This window comes from Ammospiza nelsoni, chromosome 30, assembly GCF_027579445.1.
Source record: "Ammospiza nelsoni isolate bAmmNel1 chromosome 30, bAmmNel1.pri, whole genome shotgun sequence".
Taxonomy (NCBI): domain Eukaryota; kingdom Metazoa; phylum Chordata; class Aves; order Passeriformes; family Passerellidae; genus Ammospiza; species Ammospiza nelsoni.
Genome location: NC_080662.1, coordinates 1140816 through 1160509, shown reverse-complemented (window position 1 = coordinate 1160509; position 19694 = coordinate 1140816). Strand labels below are relative to the sequence as shown.

Here is a 19694-nt window from a genome sequence, read left to right as displayed (position 1 = left end):
CGTGTCCGGCATAAAACCTCTTGGGAATGGGGGATCCACCAACTTTTCCTTGAGGGAACTTTCCCAAATTTCTCCACTTCCTCCATGGATAAAAGGCCAGAAATCACCTTTTCCCCACCAGATTTTCCCAATTTTTCCTGCTTTTTCCATGCTGGATTTTCGTGCTTTTCCCCATTTTTTCCCTGCCACATTTTCCTGACTTTCCCCAATTCTTCCCGCTTTTCCCCTGCCGCATTTTCCCATTTTCCCCCATTTTTCCCCAGGCTCACCTTGCACTGCTCGGCCTCCGTCCGCAGCACCTCGGTGGAGGCCGAGCCCTCCCTGAGGAACAGCCCCAGCGTGTCCTTCTCCAGGCACATGTCCCGGATGGCCCGCGCCGTCTTGCCGGTCTCCTTCCGCGAGTGCACGAACACCAGCACCTGCAAAAACCGGGATCAGCTGGAGAAAACCTGGGATCAGCCTGGGAAAAAACAGGATCAGTCTGGAAAAGGAGCTGGGATCAGCCTGGGATCACTCTGGGAAAAACTGGGATCACTCTGGGATCAGCCTGGGAAAAACCAGGATCAGCCTGGGAAAACCTGGGATCACAGCTGGAGAAAACCTGGGATCAGGCTGGGAAAAGAGCTGGTATCAGCCAGGGAAAAACTGGGATCAGGCTGGGAAAAGAGCTGGTATCAGCCAGGGAAAAACTGGGATCAGCCTGGGAAAAGAGCTGGGATCAGCCCAGGATCAGTCTGGGAAAACCAGGATCAGTCTGAGATAAGCCTGGGATAAACCGGGATCAGCTCCTGGGATTAGCCTTGGATTCCTGGGAAAAGAGCTGGAACCAGCCTGGGAAAATCCAGGATCAGCCAGGGAAAACCTGGAATCAGCCTGGGATCAGCCTAGGAAAAAACGGGATCAGCTCCTGGGATTAGCCTGGGATCAGCCTGGGAAAAACCAGGATCAGTCTGGCAAAAAATGGGATCAGCTCCTGGGATCAGTCTTGGATTCCTGGGAAAAGAGCTGGGATCAGCCTGGGATCAGCCTAGGAAGAACTGGGATCAGACTGGGAAAAGTGGGAAAAGGGTGGGAGACTGAGGAAAGAGCTGGGATTTATCCAGGTGGAAATCCCTTTATCCCAAAAGGAAAATTCCAAATGAATCGCCCCAAAAATGGGAAATCCCAAAAGCTCCACTCCACCAAACTCCTCTGCAGGATCAGCATCACAAAATGGGGTAAAAAAGGGAAAAAAATCCCATTTCTTTCAATAGGATTAAGGTGGAATTTTTGGGAATAATGGGGAAAAAATGGGAAAAAAGGTGGGATTTTTGGGAATGAGGTGGGACCTGGTTCTTGCCGGCGTGCTCCATGATCTTCTCGTAGACGATCTCGTTCATGATCTGGAAGCGTTTGATGGCTTTCTTCTCCGTGATGCCCACGTAGGTCTGCTCCAGGGGCACGGGCCGGAAGCTGGGAGGGAAAAATCCGTGGGATTTGTGGGAAAAAATCCATGGAATTTATGGAAAAAAAATCCATGGAAAAGGGGGGAAATGTCAGTGGGATTTGTGGGAAAATATCTGTGGAAAACGGGAGATTTATGGGGAAAAAAATCAGTGGAATTTATGGGGAAAAAAAATCCATGGAAAAATGGAATTTATGGAAAAAAATATGTGGGATTTATGGGAAAATATCCATGGAAAAGGGGGATTTATGGAAAAAAAATCAATGGAGTTAGTGGGAAAATATCCATGGAAAAATGAAATTTATGGAGAAAATGTGGTAAAAGAAATCCATGGAAAAGGAAATTTATGGAGAAATTGTGATCAAAAATCTATGGAAAATGGAATTACTGGATAAAGTGCCATACAAAATATCCATAGAAAAAAGGAATTTATGGAAAAAGCACCATGAAAAAAAATCCATGGAAAAGGGAATTTATGAGAAAACATGACCAAAAAAATCCATGGAAAAGGGAATTCATGGAGAAAATGTAACCAAAAAAAATCCATGGAAAAGGGAATTTACGGAGAAACCACCACCAAAAAAATCCACAGAAAAGGGAATTTATGGAGAAACCACCACCAAAAAATCCATGGAAAAGGGAATTTATGGAGAAAATGAGGCAAAAAAATCCATGGAAAAGGGAATTTATGGAGAAATTGTGACCAAAAAAATCCACAGAAAATGGAATTTATGGAGAAAATGTGACCAAGAACCCACAGAAAATGGAAATTTCTGGAGAAACTGTGACCAAGAACCCACAGAAAATGGAATTTCTGGAGAATCTGTGACCAAGAATCCATGGAAAATGGAATTTCTGGAGAATCTGTGACCAAGAACCCACAGAAAATGGAATTTCTGGAGAATCTGTGACCAAGAACCCACAGAAAATGGAATTTCTGGAGAATCTGTGACCAAGAACCCACAGAAAATGGAATTTCCCCGTTCCCCATACCTGTTGTCGAAGTAGAAGAGGCCCTTGGCCGGGTCCACGCGCAGGAAGGTGGCCACGTCCTCGTAGTTGGGCAGCGTGGCGCTGAGCCCCACCAGCCGCACGTCCTCCTGCGTCATCTCGATGTTGCGGATGGCCCTGGCCACCAGCGACTCCAGCACGGGCCCGCGGTCGTCGTGCAGGAGGTGGATCTCGTCCTGGAACAAGGGAGAACTCAGGGATTGTCCTCCCTCATTTGATCACAAAGTTTGTCTGGTTCCACTGTGGGTGTCAGGGTTGGGCGGGCCCAAGGTTCTTCACCCCCAAAGCCCGGATCCACCTTGAGGAACATCAAAACTTCTCCACCTCCAAACCCAGATTGAGGTTCTCCAGCCCCAAACCCCAGATCCACCTTGAGGAACACCTGAGGTTCTTCATCTCCAGACCCCAGATCCACCTGGAGAAACCCTTTGAGGTTGTCCACCCCAAACCCCAGATCCACCTTGAGGAACATCTGAGCTTCTCCACCTCCTGACCCCAGATCCATCTGGAGAAACCCTTTGAGGTTCTCCACCCCAAACCCAAGATCAACCCTGGGGTTCTCCACCCCAAACCCATATCCACCTTGAGGAACCCTTTGAGCTTCTCCACCCCAAACCTCAGATCCATCCTGAGGTTCTCCAGCCCCAAATCCATATCCACCTTGAGGAACACCTCGAGGAGCCCCAGACCCAAGCTGCACCTTGAGGAGCCCCCTCCGTGCCCTCTCGAGGCGCTCACCAGGATGACCAGGCGCACCAGCTGGGTGTAGGTGCGCTCGCCGCCCTTGCGGGTGATGATGTCCCACTTCTCGGGCGTGCACACGATGATCTGCGTGGCGCTGATCTCCTCCTTGCACAGCTGGTGGTCCCCGGTCAGCTCGGCCACCGTGATCCCGTAGGTGGCCAAACGCTGGGAAAGACACATGGGATGAGCATGGAGAGACCTTTCCATGGAGGAACAACCCCAAAATCCCACCCAAATTCCTCCTGGTGTGGTTTGAGGGTGTTCCCTGAGATCCCAAATCCCACCTGGATATCCTCTCCTGCCAGGGAGGTGTGCAAAACCCCATGATCCACTTTTCTCCAGGCTCAGCTCCTTTCCCAGATCCCTCAGAAATTCTCCATCCCTGAAGTTCTTCAATCCCATAACCCATTCCAGATCCCCCAGGAATTCTCCATCCCTGGACCTTCTCCTACCCCATATCCCATCCCAGACCCTCTTCTTCTCCCACCTGAGCTCCTTTCCCAGATCCCTCAGAAATTCTCCATCCCTGAAGTTCTCCAAGCCCATAACCCATCCCAGATCCCTCAGGAGTTCTCCATCCCTGGATGTTCTCCAAGCCCACAACCCATCCCAGATCCCTCAGGAGTTCTCCATCCCTGAAGTTCTCCAACCCCATAACCCATCCCAGATCCCTCAGAAATTCTCCATCCCTGAAGTTCTCCAACCCCATAACCCATCCCAGATCCCTCAGAAATTCTCCATCCCTGAAGTTCTCCAACCCCATAACCCATCCCAGATCCCTCAGAAATTCTCCATCTCTGGATGTTCTCCAACCCCATAACCCATCCCAGATCCCTCAGGAGTTCTCCAGAGCCTTCTCCTTGTTCTCCAGCCCCTTCCCCACCTCTGTTCCCAACCCCTCCGTGATCCCAAACCTCTTCTTAGATCTGATCCAACTCATCTCCAACCCCAAACCTCCTCTGGGACCTGATCCCAGGCCTCCCTTTGGACCTGATCCCAAACCTGGAGCTCCGACCCCGCTGGTCCCTCACCTTGCTGAAGCTCCCGACCATCTCCTGCACCAGGGACCTCATGGGTGCGATGTAGATGATCTTGAAGTCGTCCACGTTGATGGTGCCGTCCATGTTGATGTGTTTGCCGATCTCCCTCAGCATGCACATCAGCGCCACGTTGGTCTTCCCCGCGCCCTGCCACCGAGACATTCCGTCCCAAAAAATCCCTAAATGTCCTGGAGCTATCCCGGACAGGTCCAAGGTTCTCCACACCAGACCCCAGATACACCTTGAGGAACCCTGAGGTTCTCCAACATCAAAACCAAGATCCACCTGGAGGAACCCCCTGAGCTTCTCTAACCCCAAACCCCAGATCCACCTTGGGGAACCCTGAGGTTCTCCAGCCCCAAACCCCAGATCCATCCTGAGGAACACCTCGAGGAACTCCCTGAGCTTCTCTAACCAAACCCTAGATCCACCTTGAGGAACCCTGGAGGTTCTTCATCCCCAAACCCCAGATCCATCTTGAGGAACACCTTGAGGAAACCCCTGAACTTCTCCACCTCAAACCCAAGATCCACCTTGAGGAACCCTGGAGGTTCTCCACCCCCAAAAAGGGTCATCCATGTTCATCTTCCCCATGCCCTGAAATGGAGAAATTCCATCCCAAAAAATCTGGGAGTTCTCCACAAAAAGGGTCCACAACTCAACATTGGTCTTCTGAATGTGTCCATCCCAAAAAAATCCTGGAATTCTCTTGAACAGGTCCAAGGTTTTTTACCCCAAGCCCCAGATCCACTTTGAGGAACCCTGAAGTTCTCCAGCCCCAAATCCCAGATCCACCTTAAGGAGCACCTTGAAGAACCCCCTGAGCTTCTTCAACCCTAAACCCCAGATCCACCTTGAGGAACCCTGAGCTTCTCCACCCTCAAACCCCAGATCCACGCTGGGGAACACCTCGAGGAACTCCCTGAGCTTCTCCATGCCAAACTCCAGATCCACCTTGAGGAACACCATGAGAAACCCTGAAGTTCTCCACCCTAAACCCCAGATCCACCTTGAGGAACCTCTGAGCTTCTCCACCCCCAAAACATGTACCACATTCATCTTCCCCATGCCCTGAAATGGAGACATTTCACCCCCAAAAACCCCAAAAAATCCCAGAATTCTTCCCAAAAGGCCCAGAACCCCAAATCTCACCGTGGGGGCGCAGAGCAGCAGGTTCTCATCAGACTCCAGCGCTGCCCGGAACAGTTTGCTCTGGATCCTGTTGAGGGTTTTGAAGCCCTCAAAACCAGCCTGAGCATATTTGGGGAGTTTTTCCACAGAAACCAATTGCTGGGAAGAGGGAAAATGTGGAAAAAAATTAATTTAGGGAATTTTCCAGGTCAGAAAATAAAAATTTAGGGGTGGGAATGAGGGAAAATTCAATTTTTATCATCTTAGATTCCATGGAAAAGTTCAAATCCTTAAATCTCAAACTGAAACCAGTGTTAGGGAAAATATTTGGGATTAATCCCAACGTGGACACAAAAAAAAAAAAGGAAAAAATAAAAATAAATCTTTTTTTTTCAATTATTTTGGGGACAAACCTCATCAGCTCCAAAGGGTTTGGGTTTTCATGGAAAAAATGAAAATAAATCAAATTTTCCCCATTTTTTTGGAGGGACAAACTTAGTCAGCTCTGAAGGGTTTGGGTTTTCATGGGAAAAAATGAAAAGAAATCAATTTTTGGGGTTTTTTTTGGGGAACAAACCTCGTCAGCCCCAAAGGGTTTGGGTTTTAGGGCAGGAACGTGAACTTCCTCGTATCCCTTGCGCTGTCTCCGGAAGGATCCGTCCGGGAGCTGGCACCTCTTGTTGGCCATGAAGTGACTGCCCTGGGCAAACACCAGGTCCTCCAAATCCAGCACCTGCCTGGGAGCCAGAGCCTGGAAAATAATGGGGAAAATGAGAGAAATGGGGGGAAAAAAGTTTTTAAAAAATGGGGGAAATGGGGGAAAAAGGGGGGGAAAATGATGGGAAAAGAAATGGGAAAAGAAATGGGAAAAATGAGAGGAAAAATGAGGGGGAAAAAGAGGGGGAAATGAGGGGAAAAGGGAAAGAAATGGGGAAACAATGGAGGAAAAGGGGAAAAAAGGGAAACAATGGGGGGAAATATGGGGGGGAAATGGGGGGAAAAGTAAAAATAGGAATTGTTTCTCCTCATGTTTGAAAGAAAAGCTGCAGATTCCAAGTGGGACTCCATCTTCCCTGTGGGATCAAATGTTTTTTGGGATAGCTGGGGGTGTTGTGGGAGCAAATCCCAGGATTTTACCTCTCCTCCCTGGTCCAGGTCCATGGATTCCAGGTCGGTGTCCATGCGGGACTGGCGCACGCGTTCCCGCCGGGAGCGTTCCTCCTGAGGGGAAAAATCAGGATTCAACTCAGGTAAGAGGCTCAGAGTCCTCCAAAGTGCTCCTGTTCCCTCAAGTTTTTAGAAATAAAACAGGAATAACCATTTTTATAAACCAGGAATAATAATTTTTGGCGGGAAAACCAAATTTCCCCTCACAAAAATGGCTCCTACCAGGAGTGTTCCTCCTGAGGGGAAAAATCAGGATTCGCCTCAGGTAAGAGGCTCAGACTCCTCTAAGGTGCTTCTATTCCCTCAAATCCTCTGGGAATCCATCCAAAAACAAGGAATAACCACTTTGATAAACTGGGAATAATAATAATTTTTGGCAGGAAAACCAAATTTCCCCTCACAAAAATGGCTCCCGCCAGGAGTGATCCTCCTAAAAAGAATTGGGATTGGCACTCACCCTCCTCTAAGATGCTCCTATTCCCTCAATTCCCACAAATTCTTTGGGAAAAGCCATCCAAAAAACAGGAATAACTATTTTAATAAACCAGTAATAATCTTTTTAGGTGGGATAACCAAATTTTCCCTCACAAAAATGGCTCCCACACCTGAGGGGAAAAATTGGGATTCAGCCTCTTAAAGTGCTCCTGTTCCCTCAATTTCTTTGGAAAACTCGTCCAAAAACCAGGAATAACCATTTTTATAAACCAGGAATTACCATGTGGGATATTTTGTGGGATTTGGGGTATTTCAGGGTGATTTTTTGTGGAATTTTGACAGAAAAACAAACCCTGAGAAGGCTGAAGCAGCCACGGCAGCATCGCTTCCTCACAGATTTTTTGGGATTCCAGCCCCCATTCCCAACCCCAAACCCAAATCCCACAAATCCTATAAATCCCATAAAATTCCTGACCCGGATCAGATCCTCTTTTTCTGTTTCATGGAGCTGGTAGAGGAATTTGGAGAGCTCGGGGTCGGCCTCCATCTTGCCCATGATGCGTTCCTTCTCCGCCTCGCTCTGCGCGCTGGCCAGCAGGGTACAGTACAGAACTAGGAAAAAATCAACATTTTTGAGATTTTTATGGGTTTTTTTGGGGACTTTGACAACATTTGTATGGGAATTTTATGGGATTTATTGGTATTTTTTATAATGGGATTTTCAAGATAATTTTTTGGGATTTGTTGCGATTTCTATGGGATTTTTTAATGGGACTTTATCTTAAATTTTTGGGATTTCTATAGGTTTTTATCTGAATTTTTTTTTAATGGGATTTTATCTGAATTTTTTGGGACTTTAATGGGAATTTTTGGGATTTTTAAAATGGGATTTTTAATGGGAGTTTTGGGGACTTTTATGGGATTTGCTGTGAATTTTTGGGATTTTATGAAATTTAATGGCATTTTTGGGATTTTGATGGATTTGATGGGGTTTTTTTGGGATTTCATGGCCAGAATTCCATTGGAAAAGGAAAACCAAACTCACTCATCATCCTGTGCTGCCTGAGGACCTTGATGAAGTCGAAGGTGTTGAAGCCCAGCAGCAGCACCAGCTGGTTCTCACATTCCCGGTCATCGCTGGCAGTCTGAGGGGAAAAAACATGGAATTCTCAAACCCAGGGAATCCAGATCCCTGATTTCCATGGGATGGAGGTGAGGAGAGGTTGGGAAAAGAGAGGCAAAAATCCTAGAAGCTAAAAAATTATCTTAAAAGCTAAAAAACAAGCCCAAAATTCCCATTTTCCCTCAAAAATATGGAAATCGGGAAGGAAAAGACCCCATGGACAATTTCCAAAGGAAAACCACCCCAAAATCCCATAAAGTCCCAAGGAATTAATTTTAACCCAAATTCCCAATTTTTAGAGGCAAAATTCTCCCAAATCTCAAAGATTTGGTGACCACAGACCTCGAAGATCTCAAAAATTCCCATTTTACCAGAAATCAGGAAGGAACAAAGTCATGGACAGCGATTTCCAAGGAAAAACCACCCCAAAATCCCAAGCAATGAATTTTGAACCAAAATCTCAATTTTTAGAGGGAAAATTCTCCCAAATGCCAAGGATTTGGAGAGCACAGACCTTGAGGATCTCCAGGACCTCGTCTGCCTTTTTCTGGGACACGATGGCGTCGTCGTAGAAGCGGCTGAGCTGGCGCTGCAGCCAGAAGGCGTCGATGTCCCGCGGGTGCAGATCCTTCTTCTTGGAGCTCATCAGCTCCCCCGAGGCCACCAGCTGCAAAATCCCCAAAATTCACATTATTCCTGGGATTTGAGGAAGTTTAGGGCCATGAAATCCCAAAAAATCTCATAAAATCCCATCATTCTCAAATTTTCAATGTCCTGTGGGCGGCAGGTTCTTCTTGTTGGAGCTCACCAGCTCCCCTGAGGCCACCAGCTGGAAAATCCCAAACATTCCCATCAAAAGTCCATAAAATCCAAACAAATCAAATAAAAATCCTGAAAAATTCCAAAAATTCCCACAAAAAACCCATCAAAATAAAAAAAATTACCATCAAAAAAATCCCCAAATTCCCATAAAAATCCAATTTAAAACATCCCATTAAAATCCCAAAATCCCCATAAAAATCCCCAAAAATCCCACTTAAAAAATCCCAACAAAAAATCCCATTAAAATCCCAAAATTCCCATTAAAATCTCATTTTTTAAATCCAATTTTAAAACACCTCATTTTAAAAAGTCCAATAAAAAAATCCCCAAAAATCCCATTAAAAAACCCATCAAAACCTATCAAAACCCATCAAAAAATCCTATTTACAAATTCCCATTAAAACCCTATTTAAAAAAATCCCATTTAAAATCCAAAAAAATTCCCATTAAAACCTCATAAATACCCCAAAAACCCAAAAAAAAAAAAACCCAAAAATACCATTGAAAACCCAAAAAAACCCCAAAAACATCCCATAAAAACCCCAAAAACATCCCATAAAAACCCCAAAAATTCCATAAAAACCCCAAAAATCCCATTTCCCAGCAATCCCACACTCACGTTGGCCGACAGCGTGCAGCGCACCACGGCCTCGTCCCCCTCCAGGTCATCGTCCGACGCCTCGTCCCGAACCTCCCCGTAGATGTCCTCGTCCCCCTCCTGTGGGGACAGCCCTGATTTTATCCCTTTATTCCTCAAAAATCCCTTTATTCCTCAAAAATCCCATTTTTACCCTTCTTTTTCCCTCAAAATCCCTTTTTTCCCCCTCAGAAATCCCTTTTTTTTTTGCCTCTTTTCCCCCCCAAATTCCATTTTATTCATTTCCTCCCAAAACATGGGATAAAGGGAAATGGGACAAAGGGAAATGGAAAAAGGATAAAGCAAAATGGGATAAAGGGAAATGGGAATGGGATCAAGGGAAAAGGGATAAAGAGATAAAAGGAAAAGGGATAAATGGGAATGGGATAAAAGTGGTCCCACAAGGAAAATGGACACAGGGAAATGGGATCAAGGGAAATGGGATCAAGGTGGTGCCATGAAAAGAACTGGATAAAGGAAAATAAATGGGATAAAGGAAAATGGAAATGGGATGGAGGGAAATGGAAACGGGACAAAGGAAAATGGAAACGGGATCAAGGAAAATGGGATCAATGGGGAACCAGGAGGAAAATGGGACACAAGAAAATGTGGGGAACCAGGAGGAAAAGGGGATAAAGTGAAATGGATTTAAGGGAAATGGAAATGGGATTTAAGGGAAATGGGATAAAAGTGGTTCCATGAAAAAAATGGAATAAAGGGAAACGGAATAAAGGGAAATGGAAATGGGATGGAGGCAAACGGGATAAAGGAAAATGGAAATGGGATGAAGGAAATAGGATAAGAAAATGGAAATGGGATAAAGGAAAATGGGATCAATGGGGAACCAGGAGGAAAATGGGATAAAGTGAAATGGATTTAAGGGTAATGGGATCAAGGGAAATGGGATCAAGGAACGTGAAATAAAGAAAATTGGGTAAAGCAAAACGGGACACAGGGAAATGGGATAAAGGGAAATGGGATTAAGGGAAATGGAAATGGGATAGAATAAAATGGGATAAAAGTGGTTCCATGAAAAGAATGGGATAACGGAAAATGGGATCAAGGAAAAAGCAAATGGGATCAAGGAAAATGGGACACAAGAAAATGTGGGGAACCAGGAGGAAAATGGGATAAAGTGAAATGGATTTAAGGGAAATGGAAATGGGATTTAAGGGAAATCGGATAAAGGTGGTTCCCTGAAAAAAATGGAATAAAGGGAAACGGGATAAAGGGAAACGGGATAAAAGAAATAGGATGGAGAGAAATGGGATTAAAGTAAATGGAAACAGGATAAAGGAAAATGGGATCAATAGGGAACCAGGAAGAAAATGGGACACAGGAAAACGGGATTAAGGAATGTGGGATAAAGAAAATTGGGTGAAGCCAAATGGGACACAGGAAAATGGGAATGGGATTTAAGGAAAATGGGATTTAAGGCAATGGGACAGGGGTGACCCCACAGGAGCCGGGCTGACGGAGCCGTCCCCACCTCCTCGTCGGACTCGAACTGCACGTTCACCCCGTAGGTCTCATCGATGTTGTCATCTGCAAGGAACAGGGCGTGGAATGGCTGGGAATGGCTGGAATTCCACATGGGATCCACCCAGAATGCACCCAAAACGCACCCGGAATCCCACGTGGAATTCACTGGGAATGCCTGGAATTCTGACTGGGATCCACATGGAATCCACCCAGAATTCATCTGGAATCCAACCAAAATGTACCCAGAATTCACCCAGAATTCACTGGGAATTCCCTCAGAATCCACTTGGAATTCCGCATGGGATCCACCCACAAATCACCCGGAATCCCAAAAAAATCTCCAAAAAATAAATAATAATCCTGACAAGATAAAAAAACAAATCCTGAAAAAAAACAATAAAACTGATAATATAATAATATATATATATATAGTAATATTGAAAAAAATAAAAAAAAAACTTCAAAATTCCTCCCAAAATCACAGAAAAAATTGCAAAAAAGTTACCAAAAAAATCCTAAAAAAAATCCCCTAAAAAATAAAAAATGTTAAAAATATACATAAAGTAATAGAGGAAAAAAAAATTTTTAAAATTCTGAAAAAATCCTCCAAAATGAAAATAAAAATTGTGAAAAAAAATTGCAAAAAATCCCTAAAAAATCCCCCCCCAAAAAATAAAAAAAATCCCCAAAATTCCCAAATTTGTCCTACCCATGTTCTGGATGTCCTTGTCCCCGCCGTAGTCGGTGATCTTCTTGCCCAGGTTGACCAGCACGTGGTAGCGCGTGTCGTCGGTGGGGCCCAGCAGCAGCTCCACCTCCTTGCGCCGCTCCTTGTCCCGCAGCTTCTCATTCTTCAGCACGGCCAGGACCTCGTCTGCGGCCCCACACAGGATGTCCCGGGGCTGGGGAGGGACAGGACACCGGGAATGCTCAGCTGGGACCAGGCTGGAGCCACCTGGGACACTGGGAGATGTCCCAGCTCGTGGTGGGACCAGGTGAGCTTTGGTGTTCCTCAAACCCAAACCATTCCATGGTTCCACGGGCAGGTTTAGGTGGAATTTTGGGAAATAATATTGGGTGAGGAGCTGGGATCCTTAGAAGTGTCCAAGGCCAAGTTGGAGCCACCTGGGACACTGGGAGATGTCCCAGCTCGTGTTGGGACCTGAGGAGCTTTGGTGTTCCTCAAACCCAAACCGTCCATGGTTCCACGGGCAGGTTTAGGTGGAATTTTGGGAAATAATATTGGGTGAGGAGCTGGGATCCTTAGAAGTGTCCAAGGCCAAGTTGGAGCCACCTGGGACACTGGGAGATGTCCCAGCTCGTGTTGGGACCTGAGGAGCTTTGGTGCTCCTCAAACCCAAACCATCCATGGTTCCTTCTGGAGATTTGGGTGGGATTTTGGGAAGGAGCTCTTCCTTTTGGGAGTGATGAGAAGCTGGGATCCCTGGAAGTGTCCAAGACCAAGCTGGAGCCATCTGGGACACTGGGAAATGTCCCAACTCATGGTGGGACCTGATGAGCTTTAAGGTTCTTTCCAACCCAACCTATTCCATGGTTCCATGTGGAGATTTGGGTGGGATTTTGGGAGGAAATACTGGGTGAGGAGCTGGGATCCTCAGAACTGTCCAAGACCATTCTGGAGTCACCTGGGACAGTAGAAAGTGTGGGACCCATGGTGGGACCAGATGAGCTTTGGTGTTCCTCAAACCCAAACCGTCCATGGTTCCACGGGCAGGTTTAGGTGGGATTTTGAGTGAGGAGCTGGCATGGAATCCTCAGAGAAGCTGGAATCCCTGGGAGTGTCCAAACCCAGGTTGATCCAGCAGAAAACATCTCAACCCATGGTAGAACTTCATAACTTCTACAAACCCTTCTAATCCAACCTATTCCATGGTTCCATGTGCAGATTTGGGTGGGATTTTGGGAAGAAATATTGGGTGAGGAGTTGGGATCCTTAGAAGTGTCCAAGACCAGGTTGGAGCTACCTGGATCTATGCAAAGTGCAGGACCCATGGTGGGACCAGATGAACTTTGCTGTCCCTCAAACACAAACCATTCCATGGCTCCATGCGGAGATTTGGGCGGGATTTTGGGAAGAATTGTTGGGTATGGGGCTGGGATGGATTCCCAGAGCAGCTGGGATCCCTGGGAGTGTCCAAACCCAGGTTCATCCAGTAGAAAACATCCCAACCCATGGTAGAACTTCACAACCCCTTCCAACCCAACCCATTCCATGGTTCCATGTGGAGATTTGGGTGGGATTTTGGGAAGGTGGTGGGATGGACTCTCCAGAGCAGCTGGGATCCCTGGGAGTGTCCAACCCAAGCTGATCCAGCAGAAAACATCTCAACCCATGGTAGAACTCCACAACGCCTTCCAACCCAACCCATCCCACACCTCCCAACCTCATCCCACGGGGCCACCAGAGCTGGACGCCCAATCCCAAACCCCAGAGGTGCCCCCAAACCTCACCTGGTCGCCCAGGGCAGCCTGGATGAAGCTCAGGAGAACCTCGTAGGTCTCTCGTGTCTCCTTGGTCTTGGGCTTGTAGATGATGCCCACCATCTCGTCGATGCCCTCGGACAGCAGCGTGTAGCCCTTCATCTTGTTGATGTCGTGCCTGTCCTCGTCCCTCTTCCTCCTCCTGGGAAAATCGGGGAAAACTGGGAATTAGGGGTGCTCAGGGAGCAATTCCTGCTTTTCCTGACCCATTTTTTCCCAAAAAAACACGGTAAAAAATTGATTTGTTTTCATTTTTTTTGTGATGATTTTGGTGGCTTCCAATTGGGGTTGGTTTGGAGTTTTGGGTTTTCCAACCCTAAAAATTCCCTCAGGGCCAAATCCTGCTTTTTCCAGATTGATTTACTCCAAAAAATTGAAAAAAAAAATTGATTTATTTTCATTTTTTTTTAGATGATTGTGGTGGCTCGTAGTTGGAATTTGTTTGCGGTTTTGCGTTTCCCAACCCCAAAAGTTCCTTCATGGCCAAATCCTGCTTTTTCCAGATTAATTTATTCCAAAAATTTGAGAAAAAAATTATTTATTTTTCTTTTTTTTTTTTTTTTAGATGATTTTGGTGGCTCACAGTTGGGTTGGTTTGGAGTTTTGGGTTTCCCAATCCCTCATGGCCAAATCCTGCTTTTTCCAAAAAATTTACTCCAAAAAATTGAGAAAAAGTTGATTTATTTTCATTTTTTTGTGATAATTTTGGTGGCTCTCAGTTGGGTTTGTTTGGGATTTTGGGTTTTCCACCCCAAAAATCCCCAAAAATGTTGAGTTGGAAAAGGGGAAGCTCCAAAAAAAAGAGATTTTTTTGGGATATTTAGCACCAGAAAAAGCAAATTTTTTGGGTATTTTACACCAAAAAATGCATTTTTTTTTTATATTTGGCACCAAGAAAAGCAGCATTTTTTGGGATATTTAGCACCAAGAAGAGAAGATTTTTTTGGGATATTTAGCACCAAAAAAAAAACTTTTTTTGAAAAATTTGGCACCAAAATATGAGATTTTTTTTGGAAATTGGGCACCAGGAAAAGCAGGTTTTTGGGATATTTAGCACCAAGAAAAACAGATTTTTTAAAATATTTACTACCAAAAAGCCCAAATATTTTGGGATACTTAGCACTGGAAAAAAATCCAATTTTTTGAGAAATCGACCACCAGCAAAAATCAACTTTTCCGAACCCAAACCAGAACCTCTCCCATAATTTCTCCCACGATCCCAAGATGAAAATTCCCTGAAAATTCCCAGTTTTTCCTGCTCACTTGGCTCTCCTCTCCTCCTGCATTTGGGGTTTGGTTCTCTGGGCCTTGTCCCCCATGCGGGTGCCCTCGAGCTTCCCCACCAGGGACAGAACCTCCCCCGTGGGCTCGTCCCGGCGCGTGCGGTCGATCAGCGAGCGGTCGGCCTGGAGCACCAGGTTGGAGTTCTGGAGGAAAATGGGAAAAATGGCGTTAAAATGGGGTAAAATGGCATCAAAATGGGATAACTTGGCGTCAAAATGGGATAAAATGGTGTCAAAATGGGGTAAAATGGCGTCAAAATGGGGTAAAATGGCGTGAAAATGGGGTAAAATGGCGTTAAAATGGGGTAAAATGGCGTCAAAACGGGGTAAAATGGTGTCAAAATGGGGTAAAATGGCGTCAAATTGGGGGTAAAATAGCGTTAAAATGGGGTAAAATGGCATCAAAATGGGGTAAAATGGCGTCAAAATGAGATAAATTGGCGTCAAAATGGGGGAAAACGGCGTCAAAATGGGATTTAAATGGGGTAAAATGGCGTCAAAATGGGGTAAAATGGCGTCAAAATGGGATTTAAATGGGGTAAAATGGGATTTAAATGGGGTAAAATGGGATTTAAATGGGGTAAAATGGGATTTCCCATTTGATCAGCGAGCGGTCGGCTTGGAGTACCAGGTTGGAGTTCTGGGGGAAAAAACGGGAAAAATGGGATTAAAATGATGTTAAAATGGGGTAAAATGGGATTGAAATGGGATTAATATGGGGTAAAATGGGATTGAAATGGGATTCCCCATTTGATCGGGGAGCTGTCGGCCTGGAACACCAGGTTGGAGTTCTGGGGGAAAATGGGATTAAAATGGGATTAATAGAGGGTAAAATGGGGTAAAATGAGATTAAAATGGGGTTAAATGGGGTAAAAGGGGAGTGAAATGGGATTGACATGGGATTCCCCATTTGATCGGGGAGCGGTCGGCCTGGAGCACCAGGTTGGAGTTCTGGGGGAAAATGGGATTAAAATGAGGTTAAAATGGGGTTAAATGGGATTAATATGGGATAGAATGGGATTTAAATGGGGTTAATACGGGGTAACATGGGACTGAAATGGGATTTGGGGTGACGGGAATGGGGTTGAGGGGATGAACCGGGGCTGGAAGAAATCGAGGGGGTCCCAAAATGGGATTGGGGGTCTCCAAATGGGGTTGAGAGGGGTCCCAAAATGGGACAGGAGATCCCAAAATGGGGCTGGGGAACCCCAAACCGGGACAAGGGAATCCCAAACTGGGGTCCGAGGACCCAGTACGAGGCTGAGGGTCCCATACCGAGTCCCAATTGGGGTGGAGGGAGCTCACGGTAACGTGATGGGCTCACCGTACCGGGGTGCGCCCATGATAACGGGACGGGCTCATAGTACCGGGGTGCGCTCAAGGTAACGGGACGGGGTTCAGGGCACCGAGCGCGCACTCACCGCCTTGTACTCATACTGCAGGCTACGGGCGGTCACGTCCGCCATGGCTGCGCCGGGAGCGGGGCCCCGAACGGGGCCGGGACCGGGAGCGGAGCCGGGAACGGGAGCGGGCCCTGATGAAGCCGCACGGCCGCCGCACCGGAAGCGCCTTCAGCAGAACTTCCGGGTTAGGCGGAAACGCGCCTGGGCACGCGAGAACTAGGCTCCGCCCATTACTCATTTTTATTGGTTGATAACCGCTAAATCCCGCCCCCACACCGGGAGCTGCCTGTGATTGGTCAGAGGGCCACGCGCCATGATTTTGATTGACGTTCAAACGCCTGAAGTTGGCTGGGCGGGGCAGGGGGCGCGGTCAGTTCGAAGTTCGCCACTTCCTATTGGTCGATATGTGAAAACCACGCCCCCTGATGGGACCACGCCCCTTTTCGGTGTGAGGGCACATGTGGTGCCCGCGGAGGGGGGAGGCGACACCCCCGAATTGTCCCCGAGGAGGGCACTGAGGGGCATTTGGGGGGCCCCTGGGCATTGAGGCGTTTCTGGGTACTGGGGTGGTCCCTGGGCATTGAGGGGTCTGTGAGCATTTGGGGGGTCCGGGCAGTGTGGGGTCTCTGGCATTGAGGGTCCCTGGGCATTTGGGGGTCTCTGGGCACTGCGGGTTCCTTGAGCATTTGGGGGTCCCCAGGCATTGAGGGGTCTCTGGCCATTTTGGGGTCCTTGACTGCCCACCAGGGTTGTGTCCCCGTTCATTTTGGGGTGCCAGGGGACGCGGGCAGCGCCTCCCTCTCCCCATTCCCCTCCCTTGCTGGCTTTGGGGTCACAGCTCAGTGCCCGCTGCGGTGCCCTCATTACCTCGGCCCTTTTAATTAGTGGAGCGCGGTGCCAGCCCCTGGAGAGGTGCCCGGCGGCCGTGCCAGCTCGGCCGTGTCCCAGCAGGGGTGGCACCATGTGGCACTTGTCCTGTCCCTGGAGGTGACCTGGCTGTGCTGCCACACCTGGTGCCCACCTGGGCTTTGTCCTTGTCCTCTCTGGGAAGGGATTCTGGGCACTGGGATGGCACCAAGGTGGCACCAGGATGGGACTGGGGATGGCACTGGGATGGCACCCGGGTGGCATTGGGATGGCACCGGGATGGCACTGGTCAAACTGGGATGGATTGGGATGAGCTGAGCTCAACTGGGATTGGCCTAACTGGGCTGAGCTGAGCCGAACTGGGATAGGCCGAGCTCAGTGAAGCTGGGCTGAACTGCGCCAAACTGGAGGTGGTAAAACCAGGCTGAGCTGAGCCGAGCCAGGCCAGTAAAGCCAGGCTGGACTGACCCGGGTCAAACCAGACTGGGCTGAGTCCAACTGGGTTGAGCTGAGCCTGGTAAAGTGGCCTGAACTGGGCTGAGCCCAACTGGGATACTCTGAACTGGGCCGAGCCGGGCTGAGCCAAGCCTGGCCAGTGGGCTGAACTGGGCCGAGTGGTTCTGGATGCGACCCAATCCGAGCCGAGCTGGTCTGGGCCAAGCCTGGTTGAGCCAACTGGTCCCGGTAAGACCCGACTGGTTCCGAGCGGACGCGGTTCCGACTGGACCGGGGTCCGATTAGAACCGAACGGTTCCGATTATACCCGAGCGGTTCCGATCCGATCAGACCCTCCCCGAGCGATTCCGATCTGACCCGAGCGGTTCCGATCTGACCCGACCCGACCCGAGCCCCCTCCTCTGAGGGGGTCCGTGACGTCACGGGCGGGGCGGGGCCGCTCGGGGCCGCGCCGCGCGCTCCCCTCAGCGCCGCTGCCGCCTCCCGCGCCCCGGCCGGGCCCCCCCGCGCCCCCCGGAACCCCCGCCCCGCTCCGCCGCCTCCCTCCGCCGCCCCGCCCGGGCCCCCGCCCCGCTCCGTTCCGCCGCCCGCCTCCCGCCGCCCCGGCCGGGCCCCCCCAAACCCCCCCCCGCCCGCCCCGCTCCGCCGCCGCCCGCCCCGCCGCCGCCGCCGCCGCCGCCGCCGCGCCCTGAGGTGAGTGCGGGCCCCCCCCCCCCCCGCTCCGCCCCGGTATTGTTGTGGCGGAGCCGCGGGGGCGGGAGGAGGAGGGGGAGGCGCTTTGTTCCTCCCGGTACCGGGAATCGCCGCCGGCTCCCCCCCCGCCCCCGTCCCCACCGCGATCCGCCCGTGGATGGGGGGGCCGGAATCGCCCCCTCCGCCGCTCGGAGCCGTCGGTGCCGCGGGAAATCCCCCCCACGGTAACGGCGGCGGGGAGCGGGGGGTGCCGGGGGCGCGTGGCTTGGGCGGGCAGCGCCGTGGGGAGCCGGGGGGGCACCGCCGTGGTGGCACCGTGTGGGGACCGGGGGTGGCACCGCGTGGGGAGCCGGGGTGGCACCGTGTGGGGACCCCCCCGGCCGGGCCCCTCAGGGCGCTCCCGGAGCGTCCAGCGCCAATCTCGGGGTTTGGCTTTGGCCGTGGCACCCCGAGGGTGCTGTCCCCGCTTTGGGCACCCGGCCCTGCCCCTGGCACCCCGGCCGTGCCCCGTGGCCTGTGGCACCGTGGCCGTGCTTTGTCCCTGTCGCCGTGCCTGTTGCAAGCCCAGCTGTGCCTGTTGAGCCCCGGCCGTGCCCGCGGCGGCTTGGCCGATCCTGTGGCACCCCAGCTGTGCCCAGGGCACCCCAGACTGGCCCAGGGCACCCCGCATTTGTCTCTTGTGCCCCGGCTGTGCTCGTGGCACCCCGATTTCTGCCCGTGGTACCCTGGCCAGGCCTGTGACACCCCCCCCCCCATCTTTGCCTGTGGGACCCCAATTCTCCATGTGGCACCTCAGCTGGCACCCCAAATGCGCCCGTGACACCCCAAATGTGCCTGTGGCACCCCAGCTGTGCCCCTGATGACCCAAATGTACCTATGGCACCCAGATGTGCCCGTGACATCCCAAACGTGGCTGTCACACCCCAGATGTGGCTGTGACACCCCAGCCATGCCCTTGGCACCCGAGATGTCCCTGGTGACACCCCAGATGTTCCTGTGACACCCCAGACATGGCTGTCACACCCCAGCTGTGCCCATCACACCCCAGATATGTCCCTGGCACCCCAGCTGTGCCCATGCCACCCCAGCTGTGGCTGTCACACCCCAGATGTGGCCATCACACCCCAGATATGTCCCTGGCACCCCAGCTGTGCCAATGCCAACCCAGATGTGGCTGTCACACCCCAGATGTGGCCGTCACACCCCAGATGTGGCTGTCACACCCCAGAGGTTCCTGTGACACCCCAGCTGTGGCTTTCACACCCCAGCTGTGCCCATCACACCCCAGCTGTGCCCGTGCCACCCCAGCTGTGCCCATGCCACCCTCCCCCGCCGCAGGAAGCCCGCCCGGGGGTGTCCCCCATTCCCACGGCCCTTCCAGTCCCCCGCCCTCCCGGAAATCCTTCCCGAGCCGTCACCGGGGCCCCCCCGGGCCCCCCCGGTTTCCTGCTTCC

At 50.1% G+C, this 19694-nt stretch overlaps 1 protein-coding gene across 1 annotated transcript in view; it reads right to left on the bottom strand.

Annotated features, from left to right (window-relative positions):
• Positions 1-16370, bottom strand: part of SNRNP200 (small nuclear ribonucleoprotein U5 subunit 200) — a 33967-nt gene extending 17597 nt beyond the window's left edge. The window contains exons 1-17 of the mRNA XM_059490817.1: positions 16243-16370; positions 14802-14965; positions 13509-13680; positions 11746-11938; positions 11044-11099; positions 9537-9635; positions 8610-8762; positions 8018-8117; positions 7448-7584; positions 6508-6591; positions 5948-6121; positions 5392-5529; positions 4231-4386; positions 3194-3364; positions 2438-2631; positions 1329-1452; positions 270-419 (exon numbers count right to left, since the gene is read on the bottom strand). Of these exons, the coding sequence (XP_059346800.1) occupies positions 270-419; positions 1329-1452; positions 2438-2631; positions 3194-3364; positions 4231-4386; positions 5392-5529; positions 5948-6121; positions 6508-6591; positions 7448-7584; positions 8018-8117; positions 8610-8762; positions 9537-9635; positions 11044-11099; positions 11746-11938; positions 13509-13680; positions 14802-14965; positions 16243-16287 (2310 nt within the window). The 5' untranslated portion in view covers positions 16288-16370. The remainder of the gene's footprint in view (positions 1-269; positions 420-1328; positions 1453-2437; positions 2632-3193; positions 3365-4230; positions 4387-5391; positions 5530-5947; positions 6122-6507; positions 6592-7447; positions 7585-8017; positions 8118-8609; positions 8763-9536; positions 9636-11043; positions 11100-11745; positions 11939-13508; positions 13681-14801; positions 14966-16242) is intronic.
• Positions 16371-19694: the final 3324 nt, after the last annotated feature.